Source organism: Nannospalax galili, unplaced genomic scaffold (genome assembly GCF_000622305.1).
Source record: "Nannospalax galili isolate Female #2095 unplaced genomic scaffold, S.galili_v1.0 scaffold218, whole genome shotgun sequence".
Taxonomy (NCBI): domain Eukaryota; kingdom Metazoa; phylum Chordata; class Mammalia; order Rodentia; family Spalacidae; genus Nannospalax; species Nannospalax galili.
This window is the reverse complement of record NW_008343207.1, coordinates 919,806-941,478: the sequence shown is the minus strand read 5'-3', so window position 1 is coordinate 941,478 and position 21,673 is coordinate 919,806. Positions and strand designations below refer to the sequence as shown.

At 53.3% G+C, this 21,673-nt stretch overlaps 1 protein-coding gene across 9 annotated transcripts in view; it reads right to left on the bottom strand.

The window, feature by feature from the left end:
* The window catches only part of Ncor2 (nuclear receptor corepressor 2), a 147,744-nt gene that overhangs the window by 111,571 nt on the left and 14,500 nt on the right, over window positions 1-21,673 (bottom strand). For 8 of the 9 annotated variants that reach the window (XM_029566526.1, XM_029566525.1, XM_029566524.1 and 5 more), the window contains exon 3: window positions 2,208-2,404. In XM_029566526.1, coding sequence (XP_029422386.1) covers window positions 2,208-2,312 — 105 coding nt within the window. In that variant the 5' untranslated portion in view covers window positions 2,313-2,404. Of the gene's footprint in view, window positions 1-2,207; window positions 2,405-21,673 lie in introns of those variants that run through there. The other variant, XM_029566527.1, reaches the window with a different exon arrangement.

Below are 21,673 nucleotides of genomic sequence, written 5' to 3'. Positions count from 1 at the left end.
AGCACACTGAGGCCAGCTCAAAGTCCATGTATGACATCACCTCACTAGAACCCCAGAAATTTATAACCTCCTACTTAAATGAAGTGAAAGGGAGGGGCTGTCCAGAAGTCAGGCCTGCTGGAAAGGGTCCCTGGACCTGATCTTCATAGGTTCCAAGGCCCAGGTCACTGGAGACCCAGTTGGCCACCACACCAAGAATTGGAACATGGTTTCTTCAGATGCTGTGCTCCCCAAGGGGCATCAGCCTTGCTGTGTCTCAATTTCCCCTTTTCGATGCCTTCTCATTCACAAGACAAAGATGTTAAGGGAAAAGATGGTCTCTCCTGGCTATGCTCTGCCCATATGTGGGCCACAGGACAGAGTGGGGGGAGGGGGGGTCCACAGGGAAGCTGCAAAAAGGGGTTGGGGAGCTCCAGATCATAGACCCCAGCCCTCACCAAGCCAGCACATAAGGGATGAAGACCTTTCTCCATTAACAATAAGACCCTCTACCTGTCCTGGGGACCAGAAGAGCCTGCTTAGTAGCCCCAGCAGGGGGCTGGAAGCCAGGGAGTAAGTTCCCCTGGGAAGGAGTACACACTCCTAGCACAGCCCTACACAGGGCAAACATGTTCCAACCTGCAACTGTCTCTTCAGGCCACACTCACCCCAGAGGGGCTGGTGACCACTAGGTCCTGTCCAGCCACATCCTGTGTCACTGATGACCCAGCAGGAAAAGGGGAGGTGCCTGGGGTCAGTCAGTGACCCTAAATGCCAGAGAGAGGATATAACTGGGGCAAAGAGCAGGAAGGCAAATGGGAGGGCAGAGGCTACAGCAGCCAGAAGATTTCCTGAGACTGGGTCCATGCAGGGGCGGATGAGGAGTAGCACTAGGAAAGCCAAAGGTATCTGACAGTGGTCCCTGGGGCAGGGTGGGTCCCTCCAGGAAGTGGCAGAGAATGAAAGAGTACACACAACAGTAGACAGGCATAGGAGAGCATGTATGGGTGCTGTTGTGACCTTAGAAGCACCTAGAAAGTGGGTGCTCCCATTACGCCCACTTTATGGGTAACAAAACTGAGGGCTCAAGACACTGAGAAGGGAGTCTGGGTTCCTCATTGTCTCTGAGAACTGCTGTCCTTGCTGTTGGTGACAGTGGTGATGGTGGTGACATATGACAGTCCCCAGTGCCCAATGAGTGGTGGCATGAGGGTGCAGGACCCCCAACACTGCTGTGGCTAACCCTATGGGCAATGGATTGTCTTTTCCCTCCGCCTCAGGTATGCCCCCCCACCTTCCCCAGGGAACATTCTTTCCACTAGGGCTGGGGACACCCTTCACCACAGCTGCCTCTGCACCTAGGCCCACAGCTCTGTACCCTGAGGCCTGGCCCCAAGGCTTATGGGAAAGTACTCCTCACTCACAGGTCCCACACCACTATGGTTCTGTGTCACAGAAACAGACTGTACACCCAGGAAGGAAAGACATACCCATGTACACACATACACAAACAAGCCAATTCTATCCAGCTGTGACTACCAGGTCTCACACCCACTCACTGAACAGCCAGAGACACAGCATACAGTAGGTACACAATAAAGGCCCACAGAGAGAATTTAAACACCCAGCCTATTGCCCACTTTGCAGTAAGAAGCACTGCAGGGAACGGGCCTCCTGCGTGAAATCAGAGAGGAGGATACAGCTCAGAGGCTCTCAGTGGGCCATGGTGGGGGCAAACAACTGCCCTGGGTCTCAAATCAGAGGCATGTGCCAAACCCCAGAGTCTCATATCTGAATAAACATGAAGACAACAAGGATAGGAGGAAGATGGCTTTCACCCGAAACCACATTAGTCCCAAAGCAAGGAAGGGCAGGGGTAATGTACACAGCAGGTACTCCACTGCCCATCAAGAGAAAGGCAGAGGCTCCACTGAGTATGGCCCTAGCCTCCACCTTCCCAAATTGAGACAGTCTTGCTCTGTAGGCTCTGTAGCCCAGGCTGGCCTGAAATTCACTGTCCTCCTGCCTCCACTTTTGGATGCCCTTCTCATCTTTAAAATTGAGATGAGGCATCTGACCTCATATGTCCTGGGCATAGGAAGGGCCTAAGGCTATCTGTGGCCTCTGAGTGGTCCCTACTCCCACATGGAGTCCAGGGCCATAAGCAGCCTGTCTCCAAGAGGGGCAGACGAGTCGCAGAGGTGGTGCTAAGCACACACACCCCTTACCGTGTGTGGCCGGGCAATTTGCACGGGGTAGGAGATGCCATGGGGCGGATAGCGGGGCTCAGCAGCCCGCCACGTCTGTGCCACAGGCTGCGTGGATCCTGACATGGTGGTAAGATCTGAGGGGCTCTGTGGCCCGATACACTCTCAGTTGCCACTAGGACTACAGGCTGGTTCCAGTCATCTGCTGGCAGGCTGCCCTGTGGAGAAAACAAAGAAAACAAGTTGATCTGAAGGCAGCTGCTCCGCACAGGTCACTGTAGCTAGTCCTTCCTCCTGCCCAGGCTGCCTCCACCTCTGGACAGCCTAGAGCCACAAGGCCTGGCCTCCACACCACACACACTATGTGAGGAACAAGCTGGTTCCCTACCAGCCACGGTTTCACATAGTAGGCTCAGGAGCCCTGACATGGATACCATCCCCATGGCTGCCCCAATGGCTCCCACACCCATTCAGCCGGCTACCCAGCTCCCACACCCGTTGGGGCTTTCCAGGTCTCCAGGGCAAGGTTCCCCAAAATCCCCTGGCAGCTCCAGCCCACAGCTGTCGGGGCTGTCCTGGGATGTGTGCCAGCAGAATGGTGCACACAAGTGACCTAGGAGGGGGAGGCCTGGGTCAGCAGGGGTGGCTGAATGACCCAGGCAGAGCAAGACTGCTTGGTCACCCTCCTGTCCCTCAGTCAGAATGACACCATGATGTTGACAGGACCAACATGAGGTTGGTCTGGTGCAAGCTGGGGTCAGGGAACTGGACTCTGAGGGTCACCGTGGGGACAGCCAGGGCCAGATAAGAACATCCTGGGCAGGAGGGTCCCAAACAGTTCCAGGGTGGATCAACAGCGCCTTCCAGCCAGAAGCGAGCATGACTATGACAGAAGAACTAGAAGAGCGCGGCAGCCTCAAAGATGGCAGAACGGGACCCCAGATAAGGAGAGAGGTGCAGAAGTGAAGTCTGGGACTCCGCGGCCTTTCTCCCTTCCCTCTACTAACCTCTCATATAAAACTCTCTTCCCCTCCACACCCTGTACCCCAGAGCAAGGCTGGGGCTGCAGCATAAGTGACCAGGGTAAGGAGGAGACAGGGGACTCCTAGCTCCCTACAGTTTCACTCTGATGTCCCCTTCCCCCGTCATAGCTGGTGCCTGTCCCCCAAGCAGCAGTCAGCCTAGGTCATCCTGTGGGTAGGCCAATGTGGAGGAATGATGGGGGAGGGGTAAAAACCACAGGTGCTAACTGTGCACTCCTCCCCACCCCACCTTCTTCCAGTGTGGACTTGACTTTCCAAACCAGACTCCAGAGTCTTGTGACCCCAGCCTGACCAATCAGATTGCTGCATCCCTTGGAGAGTCTGTGACTGGCTGGCTGACTGAGGGATGAGCAGAGAACTCCATCTTAATTGAGTCCAGTGGACAAATCAGTAGACAGCCCACTTGGTGTCCCGAGAGCAGAGTTGACCCCCTCAGAGCACCCTGGGCAGCGGCAGCTCCTCTGTGTGCTCTGCTTTGATGACCTTGGCTGTCTTGCTGTCTGTCACTTGCCACCAAGAATTCTGTCAAACAGGGAAAGTAGGAGGGGCAAAGGCAGCCGCCCTACAAACAGGGGCTGCATATCTTCTAAACACTGAGTGACAAGGACCCCAGAGCCCCGTATGACACCATGGCTACTTCAGAAGTCATCCATGTGAGACATGTACATGATGCTATGAACACAGGACCAAGAACCATGCTGCTGGCTTGGAGCAGTGTGCCTGTAGAGAGTCTCTTCCCTTCTCACAACCTTGGCTTTATCATCTCCAAACTGTAGATTGTGATATCCCTGACCTTCATGATTAATATGATGGCGCCAATGCAACGTACCGTGATTGTGCCACACACAGAGCCCAGGCCCACCCCATCATATCATACACTATGTGCTCTTCAAAGTCCATCCCTTTGCTTCAGTGAGAGAAGCACCAGACACCCTTGCACACAGAGAGGTGCACGAAGCAGGAGAGTCAGAAGACAACATAGCCGGGGCCAGGGCTTGGGCTTGTCCTCCAGCTTCCTGGGAGGCTGACATCAGAGGATTGCAAGTTGAGGGCCAGCCTGAGGAACTAAGAGAGACCCTGTCTCAAAATAAAAAAGTAAAAAAGGGGGGCTGGAGAGATGGCTCAGTAGGTACAAACACTGGCACCTCTTGCAAAGGACCTAGGTTCCCAGCATTCACATGGCCGCTAACACCTGTCCATAATTCCAGTTCCAGGGAATCCAATGCCCTCTTCTGACTCCATGAGCATTGCACATACATGCAGACAAAACATTTATACACATAAAATAAAAATAAACTAAAACTAAATTTTTAATTACTTTTTTTATTATTCCGAAGAGAGGCAATTTTTAACACATTTTTCCAGAAACAACTTGAAGCAGGTTACATAAAAATATATACACAATGAAGTTTAAGGGGGAGGGGAGAATAGAAATAAGAAATCAAAGACCAAGGTATTTGGTAACATGGAGCCAACTTTGGTGGAATAATGAAGGTTTCCATTAGCTCTGGTTTTTTTGTTTGTTTTTTTCAAATCCTAACGAGTTTATTGAGCTTGCTAACAGAGTATAGGGTGGGGGTTTATTTACAGAACAGTGCCCCCCCCCAAATAAATTTAAAGTGAAAAGGGCTGGGGATATAACTCAGTGGCATAGCACCTGCCTAGAATCCCTCAGTAAGGGGCTGGGTTTTGGCTCAGTGGGTGAGCACTTGCCTAGAATTCCCTAGTGAGGTGTTGGGGGCATGGCTCAATGATAGAACACCTGCCTAGAATTCCCCAGTGAGAGGTTGGGGGCATGGCTCAATGGTAGAACACCTGCCTAGAATCCCCCAATAAGGACCTGGGGTTTGGCTCAGTGGTAGAGTGTCTGCCTAGAATCTCCCAGTAAGGGGCTACGGTTCAGCTCAGTAGAAGAGCACCTGTCTAGAATCCTTCAGTAAGGGGCCAGGCGCATGCTCCACCACAGAGCTCTTGCCTAGAATACTCCATTGAAGGACTAAAAGCATGGTTTGGTGGTAGAATACCTGCACAGAATCCCACCACCCCTCCCTGTGAGGGGCTAGGGATGTGGCTTAGTGGTAGAGCACCTGACTATAATCCTCCAGTGAGAGGCTGAGGGTGTGACCAGGCAATAAGTACTTGTCTAGAACCTCCCAGTGAAGGGCTGGTGGAGCCAACTTTGGTGGAATAATGGTCCAGAAACAGTAACTGCCTAGCATTCACGAGGTCCTGGGTTAAATTCCCAGCACATACACAAAATTTTTCAAAAGACAAATGCCAGGGGCTCAGTAATAAGAGTGCTTGCTGCTAAGCTAGGTGTGGTAGTGCACGCCTTTAATCACAGCACTTGGGAGGCAGAGGCAGGTGGCTGGCTCTCTGTGAGTTTGAGGCCAGTCTGGTCTACATAGCAAGTTCCAGATCAGCCAGGGTTACATAAGACCCTGTCTCAAAAAAATAAATAAATAAAATAAAAAGCATTTGTTGCTCCTCTAAAAGACATGAGATTAACTCCAGCTCCAACACCTTCTAGGTTCTGTGGGCACACATGCACACAAAGTAAATATATATATATATCAAAAACATAATAAAAGACTAATGCCAATTGTACACAAGAGGACCTCTACTGCATACCTGCCTCCTAATCCCCCGTGTGCAACATACTTCTGTTACTGTCTCCATCACTACTCCTGTGCCTGCCACCCAGATACTACAGCCAAACACAATTACCCTGTGGCAGGAGGAAGAGAAGCCCCTTCATGGAGGGCAACATGGCAGAGAGGAGACACTGGCCTCTGGAGAGGGAGAGGGAACCAGATCCAAGCCTGTTCCCAACACTCCCAGCCTGCTTCCAGACCTGTCAGGGTCTGCAGCCTCACCCTGGCATAGCACACAAACCCCACCTCCAGGTTGACAGGGCTTGTATCTCTAGAGAAGCAAGACCATCACGTGTTCAGCACTGTGTGCACAGTGGGTGGCCTCGAAACTGCTGTTTGATTTGGGGCTTGGGGGTGGTGGTAGAAGCAATCCACACTATCTACCTCTGAGCCTGTGGAAATCCTGGCACAGGCTGTGAAGGCAGAGGTCACCTCTCCAAGCCACCCGTGGGAACCTCACACCTCAGCCCGGCATGGCTGGCTTCCCACCCCAAGGCTCACACAGTGTCCACTATAACACCCAAGGTCATTCTACCAGCCCCTACCAATGTCTTCATAAGCAGGGTGGCCCCAAAGCTGGGGATTCTGGGGACCCCATCTCCTCTTTACTACGAGCTTAGCCAACGCACTTAACACTTCCCCCTCCCTCAGTCTTGTTACTAATGTAGCCAACTCAGAAAAACAGAAAAAAAAAATAGGAAAACATTTTGGCAGGTACTCAAAATTCTAAACATAGAATTACTGAGAGACCTGGCAATTCCACTCAGGCACAGACCCAAGGAACTGCAACAAGGACTCTGACAGACATGTGAGAGTGTTCAGACGAGCCCCATTCCCAACAGTCACAGATTACAAAAGTCCACCAGTGTGGTCTGCCCATTCAGTGGAGTACTACTCAGTCATAAAAAGGAGTTTGGGGAACACAGACCACACTAGATGACCACAAGGACATCATAGTGAGTGACAGGAGTTGACACAAAGCCACACTATATGCAACCAATTCACACAAATGTCCAAAACAGACATAGTGCAGAAAGGAGGCAGAGGGATGCCCAGGTGAGGGAAGGAGGCATGGGGAAGGCACAACTTCATAGTGCTGGGTGTCACTATGCACAACGGGCAGGCTTTGGAACAGTCATGGGAGCAGGACAGCAGAGTGCTCCAGGGAGGGAGCACTGCCATAGCAAGAGACCAGAGTCACTGAATTAGATGGGAGGAAGTCACAGCCCCACAGAGAGACAGAGATAGACTGTGTTCTAGGAGCAATGGGGAAGATGCTGGAAGGACAGGTGCAGGGTGCTTTACATGGGCAGCACACCTGGGGACCTGCTGCAAATGTCCAAGCAAGAGACAGACTTTGGGATTGGGGAAATGGCAACTGGGAAGAGGAAGTGGGTGGATAGCAGAGTATCAGGAAGAAGGGAGGCTGCAGTCTTTCAAGCAGCTTGCAACAGGGAGGGGGCACCTTTACACACATTACCAGAGTGACTGTAGCCTGCAGATGGCAAGGTTTGGGCCACTACAGTCTGTCAGGAGGACCCTGTCATGGCGGTACCAAGGAATGAACCAAGAAAACAGAAGGTGCTCAATAAGACAATCTCAGCAAGGTCACCCTGCAGGGATAAAGGACTTGCCGAGTAAGCTGCAGGCCCCATCAGGGACATTCGTGTACACTGTGCACTGTAGATAATGCTCATGCTCACATCCCTGTCCATTTACATCTCACAATGCTGGCACCACTGGTGCTCAGCAAAGGACCATGCCCAGCGGAGGCACACCTGCCACAGTGATACAGGGGCAGGCAGCCTCACCTAAGTGCTGAGCAATTGCATGGTACTTGGGGACACGGAATCGCACTTAGAGTACTTGGCCAAAGAGCATAACTGTGTTCATTGCCAATCTGCCACTTCCTGAAACCTGTCCACTGACATCAAACTCACAGTAGGGGAACAAGACACCCAGAATTAGAAGTTGTGTAGATGTCAGAGACCACAGCTCATACCTGCCTTGTGGGGCTAGACCCTGATCATGCCCCAGAGCCCAGGCCACCAGCCTCCCTGAATGGGGGATTCCAGTGGAACATGCCCAGAGACCAGGAGGCCCATGACAAAGTCAAGCTGGCCTCCCCAGTTGGTAGATCTACCTTGTTCCTGCTGGGTCCCTGTAGAAATCTAACCCTGTACACTACAACCACCCATTCCCCTGCTGTCTCCCCACCACGCAGGGTTCCTCCTCTCAGACTCAGTTTCACCTGGGATCAAGTGCACAGTAGCAGCAATTAAGACTGGGGGTCAAGTCAAGGTCTCTTGATCACTCAGGAGAGGTGATGTCAACTGAGTCACCTAATCCTACAGAACACCCTTTCAACAGAGCCACCTCCTGCCCAAAGCTGCCATCCCAAATGGCTGGGAAGAGGCCCGAGTCCTACTGCACCCCTTACGCTGCTGTGCAACCTCAGGCTGTGTTCAGACTTCTATGTGTTTCAGATGGAAGGATTCACAGACAAGAGATCTACGGAGAGTTCTTGTACCTAGGAGGCCTCAGAGCGAGAGCACCAGTCCCACCAGAGACACAGGACAGTGGAAGAGGCAGATGGGCTACGACTCTGGAGACTGCAGCTCCATTCTGCAGCTGAGCAAGTCGAGGCTGTGAGACATGAATGCACATCCTGAGCCACCACACCTGCCTACAGTACCTGAGATCTCTGTCACCCATTTCCTGGGAAAGAACCACGTAAGCACCTGCCCCACTGCTACTCACAGCCCCTACAAAGACTCTCAGTCCCCAGGAGAAGCCACCATCTCCTCCAACTGCCACATGGCCCTCCCAGGGCTCCTCTTTCCACCCTGCAGTGGGTCAGACATCACACACGGTACGTGCTAGAGGCTGCAGCCCTGTCACCAAGCACACTTGGACACTCAGTAGATCGGGATACCAAGGCTGGGAGAGGGGCTCTCACTTGCCCAGGCTCACACAGTGGGACTCCATCCAACACCTGCAGGCCTTTCCACCCAGGTACTAAAGGAGAACTCTGGCTAAGCATGGGCCCCAGACTCTAGTTCCAGTTTAGCCACACAGTGTCTCCTGGGCTGTAGCCAGCTGCTGGCTCCCAGCCTCCCTCTGCCACCAGGACAGAGCCACTTCCTCCTTGTGGCTTTTCTTCCACTTATTTTTTTAATCATTTATTTGAGTGCATGTGTGTATGTATACACACATTCATATGAAGGCCAGAGGCCAACCTCAGAAGTCATTCCTCAAACCCTTTCCTCCATCTGGCTATCTCCATCTGGCTATCCCCATGGCTACTCTGTCCACAGAAAGGAGAGACCAAATATGGGCTAGAGCCTGCATGGTGGGGAGGTGGTGGACATAGGCTGCGTGTCCCTGGAGCATTCTGCCTACCCCAGGTCCAGGCAGTGACAGGAAAGAATAAAGGCTGAGGCCACTAAGGACACAGTCAACTCTTAGCAGGGACAGCTTAAGGCCCATGCTATAGGCTGGGCAGCCAGGCTTAGGTCTATCTCCCTCTTGCACACGAGAGACTCAGAGTCCAGGGCTGAATGCCCACAGGACGCCTCCAAATGGCACACAGGGTCACAGAAACCAGTGGCCACAAACAGTGTCGCTCCATATAAGGTAGCTAGAGTGAGGAGGGAGAGGCGGGGAGGTTGATGGTGGGGAGAACATGGGGGAGGGGGTCTCAAGGGCAGAATGTCAGCTCTCAGGGTAACGGCTCTGAGGATCAGCTGTGCACAGAACACAATCAACACCACAATGACCCAACGGTGCGCTTTAAAGTGCAGGGAAAATAATTACCACAATTAACACACTCACATGCATACACATGCACAATTCCTGGCTCCAGGAAGGTCAACTGGGGCTCCCTACAGGCCATAGACACACCACACCTAGCACACAGTACAGTCTCCTTTCTGACTTGCCCTCACTGCATAAAACCCAAGGTTGCCTGGGCCTGTCAGTACTGGCTTTGCCATCTAGACTGTGACCCTCCAGCTTCCCCACTCAGAGCGGCTCAAGGGATAATGGAAGGCTAGGAAGAACCACCCAGAACCTCTGGTTTCAGGCAGACCTTGGGACCCTGCAACCTAGACAGAGCCAGAGCCCTTCTGCCAACCTTCCTTCCTCCCCTCCCTTCTGCACATCTGAACATATGGCCACAGCTACACAGCCAGCAGAAATTGTCCCTCCATTCCTCCCTGCACTCAGGCCTCAGGACATTTCTAGAGGAATCTGAGGGGTCATCGCTCACCTGCAGGGGACACCAGCCACATGTGTATAAGGACAAATGTCTCTGCAGTCAAAAATAACTAGTCACTAGCTGTCCAGCAGTGGGACACCCGCAACATGGCCCTCTACCCCAGCTAGCCTGAGCTGGCCACAGAGGCACCTTCCTAGCCCTCCCTGCCAGCCATGAGTGGGACCTGTGGCCACCTAGTTACCCAGACAAGGAGAAAGTGAGTCCCTGCTTTGGATGGTCCAGCTGAGGTTCTCACACAGACTTAGCATCAAGGACCCAGCAGCGATCAGTAAGAGGTCTGAGCATGAGTGACCATCAAGAGCCTGGAGACCCTATGTCCAGGAGCCACAGGCAATGCCCAGAAGCCCCAGTGCCCAGAGGCAGCTTGGAACCCAGAGCTCACCAGGGACCAGAGTGTGGGTGGAACAAGATCACCAAGGATCCAAGGATGAGTACCCCAGTCACATGGATGGAGACAAAAGGAAGAGCTGCCAGACCCCTGCAGCACATAGGCCAGGAGGGAAAGGGGGCCAGCGTGTGGACAGCACAGGCCCTGGGGGCTGAGACAGAGTTCGAGAAAGTGACTAGGGGTATACAGAGCCCAAGTCCTCTGGGTGAAGCCAGAAAGTTTGGTTTGAAGACACTTCCCAGCAAGTTTTCTGAGCAGCCCTGAATACCTGGTAACCTAACCTGCTGCTCAGATACAAACACAGCCCAAGGGCCCAGGACAGGCCCATCTATGCCTTCGGATGGCCAGTCACTGAGAGACTGGCAGCACGCAGACCAGCAGAAGTGCCAACAAACAGGCAGATGGTGATGGGTGAGGAGCTGGTACACTTGCCCAATGAGCCATCCGTGAACCTCATCTACCCAAGAGACACAGTGGCCATTCAAGGTGGGATCTAGTAGGGATCCATCCTGGCTCCATCTGTATCCATGGAGCCAGTCAACAGCAAGGAGTCTGGCACAGTGTGGGCCTGCCCAGCAGCCCCTGCAAGCTTCATCCAGTCTCCCTAGCAGCCATCCCTCCCACATTCTATTGAGAGCCCCCCATTTTGGCAGGAGGCCTTGAACTCACTAATTTCTGATCCTCCTACCTCTCCCCAACAAATGCCGGGATCCCAGGCAGGTGTTTCCTCACCCGGCATCTACTATGATTGTACTGGTTATGTTGGAACAGGGAGCTCTCCCCCATAGGTCTGCTGAAACAGGATGATTGGCTCAGGGTACCAGAGCGTAAACCCCCAAGGTTTACCTGAATCCAACTATGCCTGAAGCTTTGTTCAATCACTTGAAACTTCTGTGCTAAATGCAGGAAAGAACAGGGTTCTGCCCATTGCCACGGGGTGAATGACACTCAAACACCCAACTTCTAAGCTCCCTGGGCTCACAGCTCTAGCCTCCATGCAGACTGAGCTAGCAGGAAGCAGTAGGGCAAAAGCCTGGGGTAGAGCCAGGCCAGTCTTGCCTCCAGGAGCCCATGGGTGTGCCTAGCTCCTCTCTGTGCTGTTAATGGCGCTAAGGGAGACACAGGCAGTAAGCGGCCTTGCATAGTGCCTGCTCTGCACAGCCCATGTAGATCTGGGTCGGTCCTCAGCAGTAGACACACCCATTGCCAGCTGTCTGGCAGTCACCGTAGCCTCTATCCAGGTTCTGCTGGAACACAGTGGCCTCTCTGGGAAGGAGCATCCAACCTCAGCTGCAGAGTTCATAGCTGATGTCCAGGCCAGTCAGGTCAGAAGAAAGGGCCCTGCCCAACAGGGGTGGCACACCTGTGCCCACTATACACCTCCCCAGTCCTGCCGTCAGAGCCTCAGTTTCCTGAACTATAAAAACCGTGGGCAGCTGAACCAGCATGGGGTGGGGATATGCAGAGAGTCCTGCAGGTGCCCACTTCCCCAGGCTTCTCAACTTCTAATGTCCCCGTGGCTGTGTGTCCAGGACCACTTCATGTCACACAGTAGTGGCTGCTTTGCCCATAGGGCAACACTGTTTCTGACCCACAGACTTAGTAGTGGTTGTTACTATGGTGACACACCAAAGTAAGCAGAGCATGCCATCAATGTGGCCAGCCCTGTGGCCAACACTTACCTAGTACTGCTGACTTCCTATCTAGTCATCTAACAGCCCTAGTCAGAGGTCCTGTTCAGACAGAGTTCTACAGGTGAAGACAATGGCACAGAGACACTGAGTAACATGCCTGAGGTCACAGAGCAGGCAGGTGACAAGCCCAAGCAAGCCTACTCCAGAGATGAGGGTCATGGGTCATGTCATTCCCAAGCTGCTCTTAAAAAAAAAAAAAAAAAAAAACCTCACACAGGGCCTTCCAACCACAGAAATAGATTTTCCCACAGCTCTGGAGGCCTGATCTGCCACATCGCAGACTCCAGGGTGGGTCCACAATCCCCTCCAGGTGGTTCAGTTGTACTTGGCTATGGTTATGTTACTGCACTCTGCCTCCTTCCTGAAACTGTCCCCTTCTTAGGATGACATTGTTCAAGGGTCAGGGTCATCTAGGGAATCCAGAGTGATCCTATCTGGAGTTGTTTCTAAATACCATCCAAGGTCTCTGGACTTGTGAACAGATCTTTGGGGCCCTGTTCCCTCATTAGTGCAGTCTCTTCTGACACTGTCTCCTGAGCATGCTCTCCCCCTAGCCCAAAGCCAGCCCTGCAGGTCCCCATGGAGCCCAGGAGGCCAAAATATGAAGCCATAGGAAGGGATACCTAGGACCTCAGTCCTGGCCCAGCGGCCACTCCAGTGGCAGGAAGCCAGGCTCTCACACCCAAGGCTCTTGGGAGAGGCAACTCAGTGATTCATCCACTCAAAGGCCAAGAAGCTGGAGGTGGTTTGGGGAAATGACAGAAAAAAATGCAGGGCCAAGAACCCAGCTGGGGCTTGTGCATGCCTATGTAGATGGGGTCTCAGAGACATTTACTCTGACCTGGAAGGGTGGGCCAGCCATGGCAACTAGTAATCTCAGTGGTTCCTGCTACTGGCACTGCCCATCTGCCCAGGACATTGCTGAAAGGGCCTGCTGTGACATCACAGGCTGGGAACTGCGCTGAGGCCGGAGGCGGCTGGACCAGGGGACAAAGAGTCCATTGTCAAATGCAACTGGAGGCAGGGGACAGATCTTCTGGCTGCCTGGCTCAGAGCAGTGAGGAAAACCCACCCTGAGCCTTCCAGAAGAGCACAGGCAGTGTTAGAGCCAATGGGAGTGCTCAGCCTGGGAAGTGGGCTTCCCACCCAGAGACAAGGATAAAAACCCGTCTTCTGGAAAGGAAAACAGAATAATCCCATAAGTGCTAGGCATCACCCTGGGGGCAGAGACAGCTGGGCACAAACACCAGTTCTTCATGGTATGTGTCTGCAGCTGTGTGTCTCTGGGCCAGCCACTTACCCTCTCTGTGCCTCACAGCACAAGAGGATTCTGGTCAGACCACCAGTTGTTAGGACACAATGTACTGAGGTATGTGGACTGCTCATTTGTCCCAATATAAAGAAAGAAGCTATCAGTACTCCACACCCACACCTTAAGCAAAGAACCCCACTTTCCTTGCTCTTGACCCCTATTGCCCTGACTTCTTCCATGAGCTGCGGACATCTGAAGAATGTTCAATTTCCCAGAGCACCACAGGTACATCAGGCCCAGCCTCCAAGTCTCACGATAAAGGACCTAGCTCTAGGAGGAGGCCTTCACACATGCATACACACACACACACACACACACACACACACTCCCCCAGGAAGGCCCCAGCAGTCTAGGGTCAGGCCTGCTTCTGAATGACTCTTTGCTGGTGCTGCAGTGACAGCAGTGAGAGGATGGCTGTCAGGACTGGAGGGACCACAGCCTAGACACCTGTGACCCCCCCCCCAAGTTCCTATACTGACAGTAGATGCTACGTAATAGCATCAGGAGGCAGAGACTGGAAGGTAAGGAGGTCATGGGAGGGACTAGGGTCCTTATAACAAAGACCCCACCCCACTGTGAGGCTGCAGCTGAAAGGGACTGGCTCTGCCCAGGACACCACTCCCACCTGAACCCCACCTGCTGGCACCTTGACCTTGGACTTCCAGCCCCCAGAACTCAGAGTGGTGACCTCTGTTCAGCAGTCCTAGCTTACATGTAACAAGAGCCAAACAAAGAGAGGGAATAGATGAGCAAGAAGTCCCCAGCTGGGGATAGTGGCACAGATCAGCCAAGAAGAGACAGTGACCTAAGTGGAGTGGAGCATCTCACAGAAGGCAGATCCAGCAAGTTCAAGGTCTCCAAGTAACTAAAGGCCAAAGGCTCAGGAGGCTAGAGTGCTCCCAACTCTTCCCTGTCCCTCCAGGCTCTACCCAGGATGGTTGGAGGACCCTAAGCTACAAGCCCTGCCCCAGACACAAATCCACAGAGCTCCGTACAATGGCTGCTGTAGTGTGGATGTGAACTGTCCCCTGCAGACTTGTATGTTAGCACTTGATCCCAGGTGCTGATGCTTTTGGGAAGGCTGCAGAACCTTACAGGAGGTAGAGCCTGGCTGGAGGAAGTGGTTCACTGGGTGGACCATGAGGTCTTAGAGCTACTTCCTGCCTGCTCTCTACTTTCTGACTGCAGGAGCACAGTGACTGGCTGTCTCAGGCACACTTTCCCCACCATGATGGCCTATATTTCTTAAAAACAGCCTTTGGCCAGGCATGGTGGTGCACGCCTTTAGTCCTAGCACTAGGAGGCAGAGGCAGGCGGATCTCTGTGAGTTCAAGGCCAGGCTGGTCTACATGGTGAGTTCCAGGACAGCTGGAGCTGCAGGGAGACCCTGTCTCAAAAAGACCAAAAAAGAAAGAGCTAAAATAAATCCTTCCCTCCCTAAGTGGTCTTTATCAGGTATTTGGCGACACTGACAAAGTAATGAAAACAATACTGGAAATTCCTCACAACATAGAATCCTCACCCCAGCCTTGCAAGTCCCCAGTCTGGGGTGCTTGGGAGCCTGTGCAATCCTCAGGCACAAAGGAACCCCTTGGCATCCAAGGCTCAGCTGTGTGCCAGCATTACAAGGGTAGCTGTCTTTAGGACTCTCTGGGCCACTAGATGAGTTTCTACCTAGAACCAGCAGCTCCTGAGATATACTGTTCACCTAAGCACAATCATACTGATAATGAAGTAATCCAACTACCACAATCACAACAGAGCAGCCATACAGTGGTCACACCAACGGCAGAGGAGGAGAACCGGTGATCACACCAACCACAGGGCAGGAGAGCCGGTGATCACACCAACGACAGAGCAGGGGAACCGGTGATCACACCAACCACAGGGCAGGAGAACCGGTGATCACACCAACAACAGAGCAGGGGAACCAGTGATCACACCAACCACAGAAAAGGAGAACCGGTGATCACACCGACAGAGCAGGAGAACCAGTGATCACATCAACCACAGAACAGGAGAGTCAGTGATCACACCAACCACAGAACAGGAGAACCGGTGATCACACCAACCACAGAGCAGGAGAACCGGTGATCACACCAACCACAGAGCAGGAGAACCTGTGGTCACACCAACGACAGAGCAGGAGAACCGGTGATCACATCAACCACAGAGCAGGAGAACCTGTGGTCACACCAACCACAGGGCAGGAGAACCGGTGATCACATCAACCACAGGGCAGGAGAGTCGGTGATCACATCAACCACAGAACAGGAGAGTCACACCAACCACAGGGCAGGAGAGCCGGTGATCACACCAACGACAGAGCAGGAGAACCGGTGATCACACCAACCACAGAGCAGGAGAACCGGTGATCACACCAACGACAGAGCAGGAGAACCAGTGATCACACCAACGACAGAACAGGAGAACCGGTGATCACACCAACCACAGAGCAGGAGAACCGGTGATCACACCAACCACAGAGCAGGGGAACCGGTGATCACACCAACCACAGAGGAGGAGAACCGGTGATCACACCAACCACAGAGCAGGGGAACCTCTGGTCACACCAACGACAGAGCAGGAGAACCGGTGATCACACCAACCACAGAGCAGGGGAACCACAGTGATCTGCCCTAAGGAGGCAAAACATGCCAATCACACCAACAGAGAGGTGAACCACAACAATCATGCCAATGACAGCACAGAACCAGAACAATCACACCACTGACAAAACAGATGGACCACAGCAGTCACACCAGCTATTACAGAATGCAATGGTGCAGTTATGCTACCCTTAGAGTGAGCACATCACAGCTATTACACTGATGAACAGGTGAACCACATCAGCCCTCCATGGTATCCAGCAACTACAGGCACTGTCTAAAAGTCACCCAGTTCAGAGTCAGAGAGATGGCCAAGCGGGTTACTGAACTTCCAACCAAGCCTAACAACCTACATTTGATCTTTAGGACTGACATGGTGGTGAACTTCAAGTCCTGGGACTAACATGAAAGGAGAGAATTGATTCCCAGTTGTCCTCTGACCTCCATATGTATGGTGGAATGTGTGTGCATGTGCACAGATACATACATAAAGAATCAAAATAAATAAAGAGATGTGCCAGGCATGGTGGCACATGCCCTTAATTCTAGCACTCAGGAGGCAGAGGCAGGCAGATCTCTGTGAGTTTGAGACCACCCTGGTCTACATAGCAAGTGCCAGGCCAGCTGGGCCTACAGGGAGACCTTGTCTCAAAAAGACCAAAAATAAAATAAAGAGATGTAATAAAACCTTTCCTAGAAAGCACTCAATTCAGATCACTCACCTAATGATTTGCATAAGCCCCTCAAAGTGCTCGATTCTGCCCCCACTCTACAGATGAGAAAATTGTCAAATCCACCCAGCCTCCAAGGACACAAACCCAGGACAGCCTGGCCCCAGAAGCCTTAGTCTTTTGTTAATACCTCTTATTTCAAAGTATTTATTCATTTCCAAGCAGTTCTAAGAAATGATACAGCAAGATTCCCATGATCCTGTGTGCCCTTCACAGAGCTCCCCCAAGGGCACGTCCTTGAATCACCAGAGTTTAATATCAAGGTCAGAACCAGTGAAAGGACACTGAGACAGTCAGCCTCAGTCACATCTCCCATCACTCTCTGAGAGTGTGAGGCGTGTGCATGTATGCAAGTGTATGTACATTTGGTTCCAAGCACTACTGTCAGTGTGGGCTTGGTGACCACCAGCTGACACAGAGCTACTGTCCCATGGCCTCCTGGTCTGACCTTGTTCAGGTCCTTCACACTGGCTTCTCAGGGTCAGGGACATCATCACTGAGCCCCACAGGACACAGCAAAGATAGCCATCAAGTGGCCAGCATCCTCCAAGCAGACAAGGCCTCAAAGCAATAGGGGCATGTTCAGGCTCCACTTCAGGGGCCTCCTGAAGACTTGGGTCACCCCAAGAACAACTAGCAGTAGGCAGCTGGTGTAGGTGGGCTGGACCCAAGGGGAACCTCCCAGCTGGCTCCTACTGGCTAGACAGGGGAGGCCCCATGCCAGCAGCAGTGTCATTTACAAACAGGACCATTGTCATCCTCAGCAGAAGGACTTGTCCTCCTACCAGACCCAACCCCCAGGTCACACTGGGTGTTGTTAGGGTCTCGGGCTTGGGGGAAATGAGAAGAGAGGCATGCACAGAAATGGGAAGAGAGGCATGCACAGGAGGCCAGAAGGAGCCCCATCATATTGCCAGGTCTAGGTCTCTGCAAAACCAGAAGCTTACCACAGTGAGAAAAGTGGCTGGAGGCCAGGGTAGAACTTACCCAAACCTGAAGGGTCTATCTTTTGATGCTCTCCAGTACTATATTCTCTCAGGGTTCCTGATGCCTCCTCAAAGTACACCTACAGGCTTGGGGGCGGGGCGCAGTTCAATGGTCTGCCCAAGACCACATGTCCTCCAGGTGGTCAGGCTAGGTCTTGAACTTCAATCTGACCCTTCCAACTTCATACTGTGATTCCAAGATAGCCCCACCCACCATCAGTCCAGGTGGGATCATTGTTATCATCATCAGCTTCACCAACAACCACACCCCCAATATTGATCACATACTCACTCTGTGTCTGGGGCCCATGTCTCCCTTTAAGCCCATGACTTGAAAAGCACCCATTTCCTCAGAGGAGAAGACTGACACTCCAAGATGTGAAATACCAGAGTGAAATGACAGGCCTGCCATAGTCGTCTAACTTGAGTGCTGCTCCAGAGGGAACCCCAAAGCTGCTACTTCTCCCACTAACCCCCAACCCCATAGAGCCTCTGTTACTTCACTGTATGTATACTGAGGGAAACTGAGGTCTGAGACTTGAGGTGACACACTCAAAACCACACAGCAGTAAAAGGGATTGAATAATGCGACCAGGGTCTGTGACAAATATACCATGCCTTCTAGAGCCCCCACATCACACCAGCCTAGGTCTGGAGCTTCCCAGGAGATACACCCCTCTGGAACTAGCACCAGGGCCCAGAAGTCCCTCCCCCACCCTCAGCTTGCCACTGCCGGCTCCTGTGAGCTCAGGAAGCCCTTCCAACTTTCCAGTGTTTATCCCTCTCTGGCTGCCAAGGCCCTGGGCAAGCCTGGGCCGGTGGCCCTCATTTCAAACCAGACAGGGCACTGAGCCAAGCGCCACCTCGGTGGGGAGCCAGGCTGGGCCCTTACTGCCTACACCTGGCCCCCCAAGCTGGAGTCCCTAGATCCCTAGGCCCTAATCCCATGTTCTCCATGGTCAAAGCTAAGAAACCCACCTTGTGTCCCAGCCTGTACTGCCCTACCATCCTACCATGCAGTGGGTGGGCATGTGCACAGTTCTGGTGCAACCCCATGCATCCCTTCCCAGGGCCACCAGCCAGCACCCAGTGCTCCTTCCGGACATCAGCAACTGTTGATAAGACAGCCTACTGTCCCACATACTGGGGCCTGAGACACATGTCCACTCTGCCAGGAGCCTGCCCATCCTCCCAGCTGGCTGACTGGAACCCACAGGCCCCCAACCCCCAACCAGCACCACCACATCACCACATCCCCCCACAGGGCTGGGACACCTTGCAGGCAACTCCAATGGGTCCTAGGGAGCACCCCCTACCCACATCACACAAGCCATGACCCCATGGTCTGTAGCCACCTCCTCGGGTCAGGGGACATGAGCGCCCCTGACCCAAGCAACTTCCCTTACCTACCAGTGCACAACCAGCAATGGCCCGAGTGGGCTCCACACAACTTGCAGGAAGTCTCCCACACGGCAAACGAGCACCATGGAGTGCCAGCCCTGGTCAGCGTGCCTCACAGCCCAGGGCATCCACGGGCCAGCCCTTGGGCAGCCACAGGGCCATTCTCCCCAGCCGAGCGGGTGAGGGGCGGCCCCACACGGTGACCGCACCCCTTCCCGCGAGACTTGGGCTCCCACCCCTGCTGGGGGGAGCCCACAGGCCAACAGCAGCCTGACAGGCCCTCAGGCTTCTGTCCTGTTGTCCCCTGAAATTGGAGCACCCAAGGCCTGCCAGGGACACCCTGTGGGATGGCGTGACCCACTGCAGTCCGCCACCGAGACAGCGGGCCTAGGCTCTCCGTCCGCCACCCAGGCCTATAAACACGGAATTACATAAGTCCACTCTTGTTCCGGAGCCAAAAGTACCGAGCTGCTAGCAGCCTTGGCAGTCAGGACTAATTCCTCATCGCCATGGTAACCCTGGCGGGCTTCCAGCCACTGGGGCTCAACACTGCGAGGCCTTTTTATAGCTCTCGAGAAACCCTCTCCCTCCTTGCTGCTGGCCGGGTGACCAGCGCCAGTCTCCCCTCCTTTAACAGTTTCCTCCCAGCCAGCCCTGACATCCCCCAGTCCTGCAGGGCCAGATGGCCAGAGGAAAACGCTTGCGTCCTTCCGATCTTAGCTAAAGGAAAGGCGGCCAGGGATTCGGAGTTTGGGTCATCTCAGTGACAGGCCCAGAAAAAGACAGAGCCAAATGCACACACAGAGGCCAGAGGAGAGATGGCTGGGTGTTCAGGCAGCGTCAGTGCTGGCTGCAACTCACTGAGTGACTCACAGCCAGTCCCAGCTCCTATGGGTGTGGGCTGAGCATCCTCACAGGGCTCCAGGAAACAACACTGAGGAATTGGAGAAGTGGCCTGGGCCACCAAAAACCAGAATCTCCAATGGTCTCTTCACTCCCCTGGTCCCAGCACCCACAAGCCAGGCCAGCAACATGTGCCCAAGGGCACTCTGCATGATGGTAGGTTCGCTCCAGTAGGAAGCCCAGATCATATGGATGGCCCATAGCTGGGCCAAGTGTGGACCAGAATGGGGATGGGGAGGACTAAAGGGCAAGGTCAGGGAGGGAACAGAAGAGCAAGGGGAAGAGAGGGGACACAAGGCCTTCAGTAGGTTCCTTGATAACAGCCATAGTCCTGCCATTACCCACCTCAAGAGACAGTGACACTGTGCCCAAAAGCTCAATCAAGATTGCATGAAGCAGGCCACTTGGGGCACAGCTGCCCCAACGGTGTGACGGAAGGTGGGCAGCCATGAACCCTGACACACACATAGGAAGAAATGTGACCTGAAGGCCAGTCCCAGACAAGGGCTACACTAGAACTTGAACCTGGCACCCCAGCCTGTACAATAGGGCCACATGGTAGTCAGTAAGAAGCTAGCCATGAGCGTCAAGGCTCGAGCAGATCAGCACAGGACAAAGGCCTATGGCCACTGTGGTCACAAGGGGCCACGGGGAGGCTAGCCATGAGGCCACCAGGCTCTTACAATCCAGAAGATCCTGCTATCACCTCTCCCACTAGCCCTGTGACATTAGCCTCCCATCAAGGGACTTTCAAAGGTTTCTGCAGACCTGCCCCACTATCCAAGGTGAGGGTCCCCCTCTACCATCTTTCACAGGTAAAGAAACAGGCATGGGACAAAGGGCAACTAAGGCCATCTTCTCAGCCAAGATGTCTTCCCATTGCTGGTTCTCATGGTGACCCACCAGGAGACTGAAATCCAGAACAAGGCCCCCAGCCATGAGGCAAAAAACCACCAGGAAGCCATTTTGAGATGCAGCAGGGTCAAAGGAGAAGCCATTCTGGTCCCTGCCATCTGTGCCAGCTGTAGATCTATAAGTGGACCTTGCCTCTTACAAAGGCCTCTCTGAAACCCATAAGAACTCTTCCAAACCCCACTGGGCCAGACCACAGTGAGGGCAGGCTCACCACTGGGGCTATGTCACTTCCACAATCACTCACAACTGTTTCCTATCTTCCCCACAAGATGCCAGGCATCTATCTCAGTGTTTGTTGAGTGACTTAATGATGACAATATAGCACCAGAAGCAGCCACAGGCAGAGCTTTCTACACAGTGCCCATCACCAAAACTAAGCTTGGTGTCACAATGAGGCAAGTGTGTGGTCTGCTGGGCAGAGTGGCTGTCACCCTAGACCTCTAGAAACAACAACCAATGTCTACAACACGCCAACTCTCAGAAACCGGGCTGCTGAGTGCAGCTTTGTACAGTAGAAAGGTCAGTGAAAGTGGTTCAGTTCAGGGAATGATCTGGAATCTGATGGGTATGTC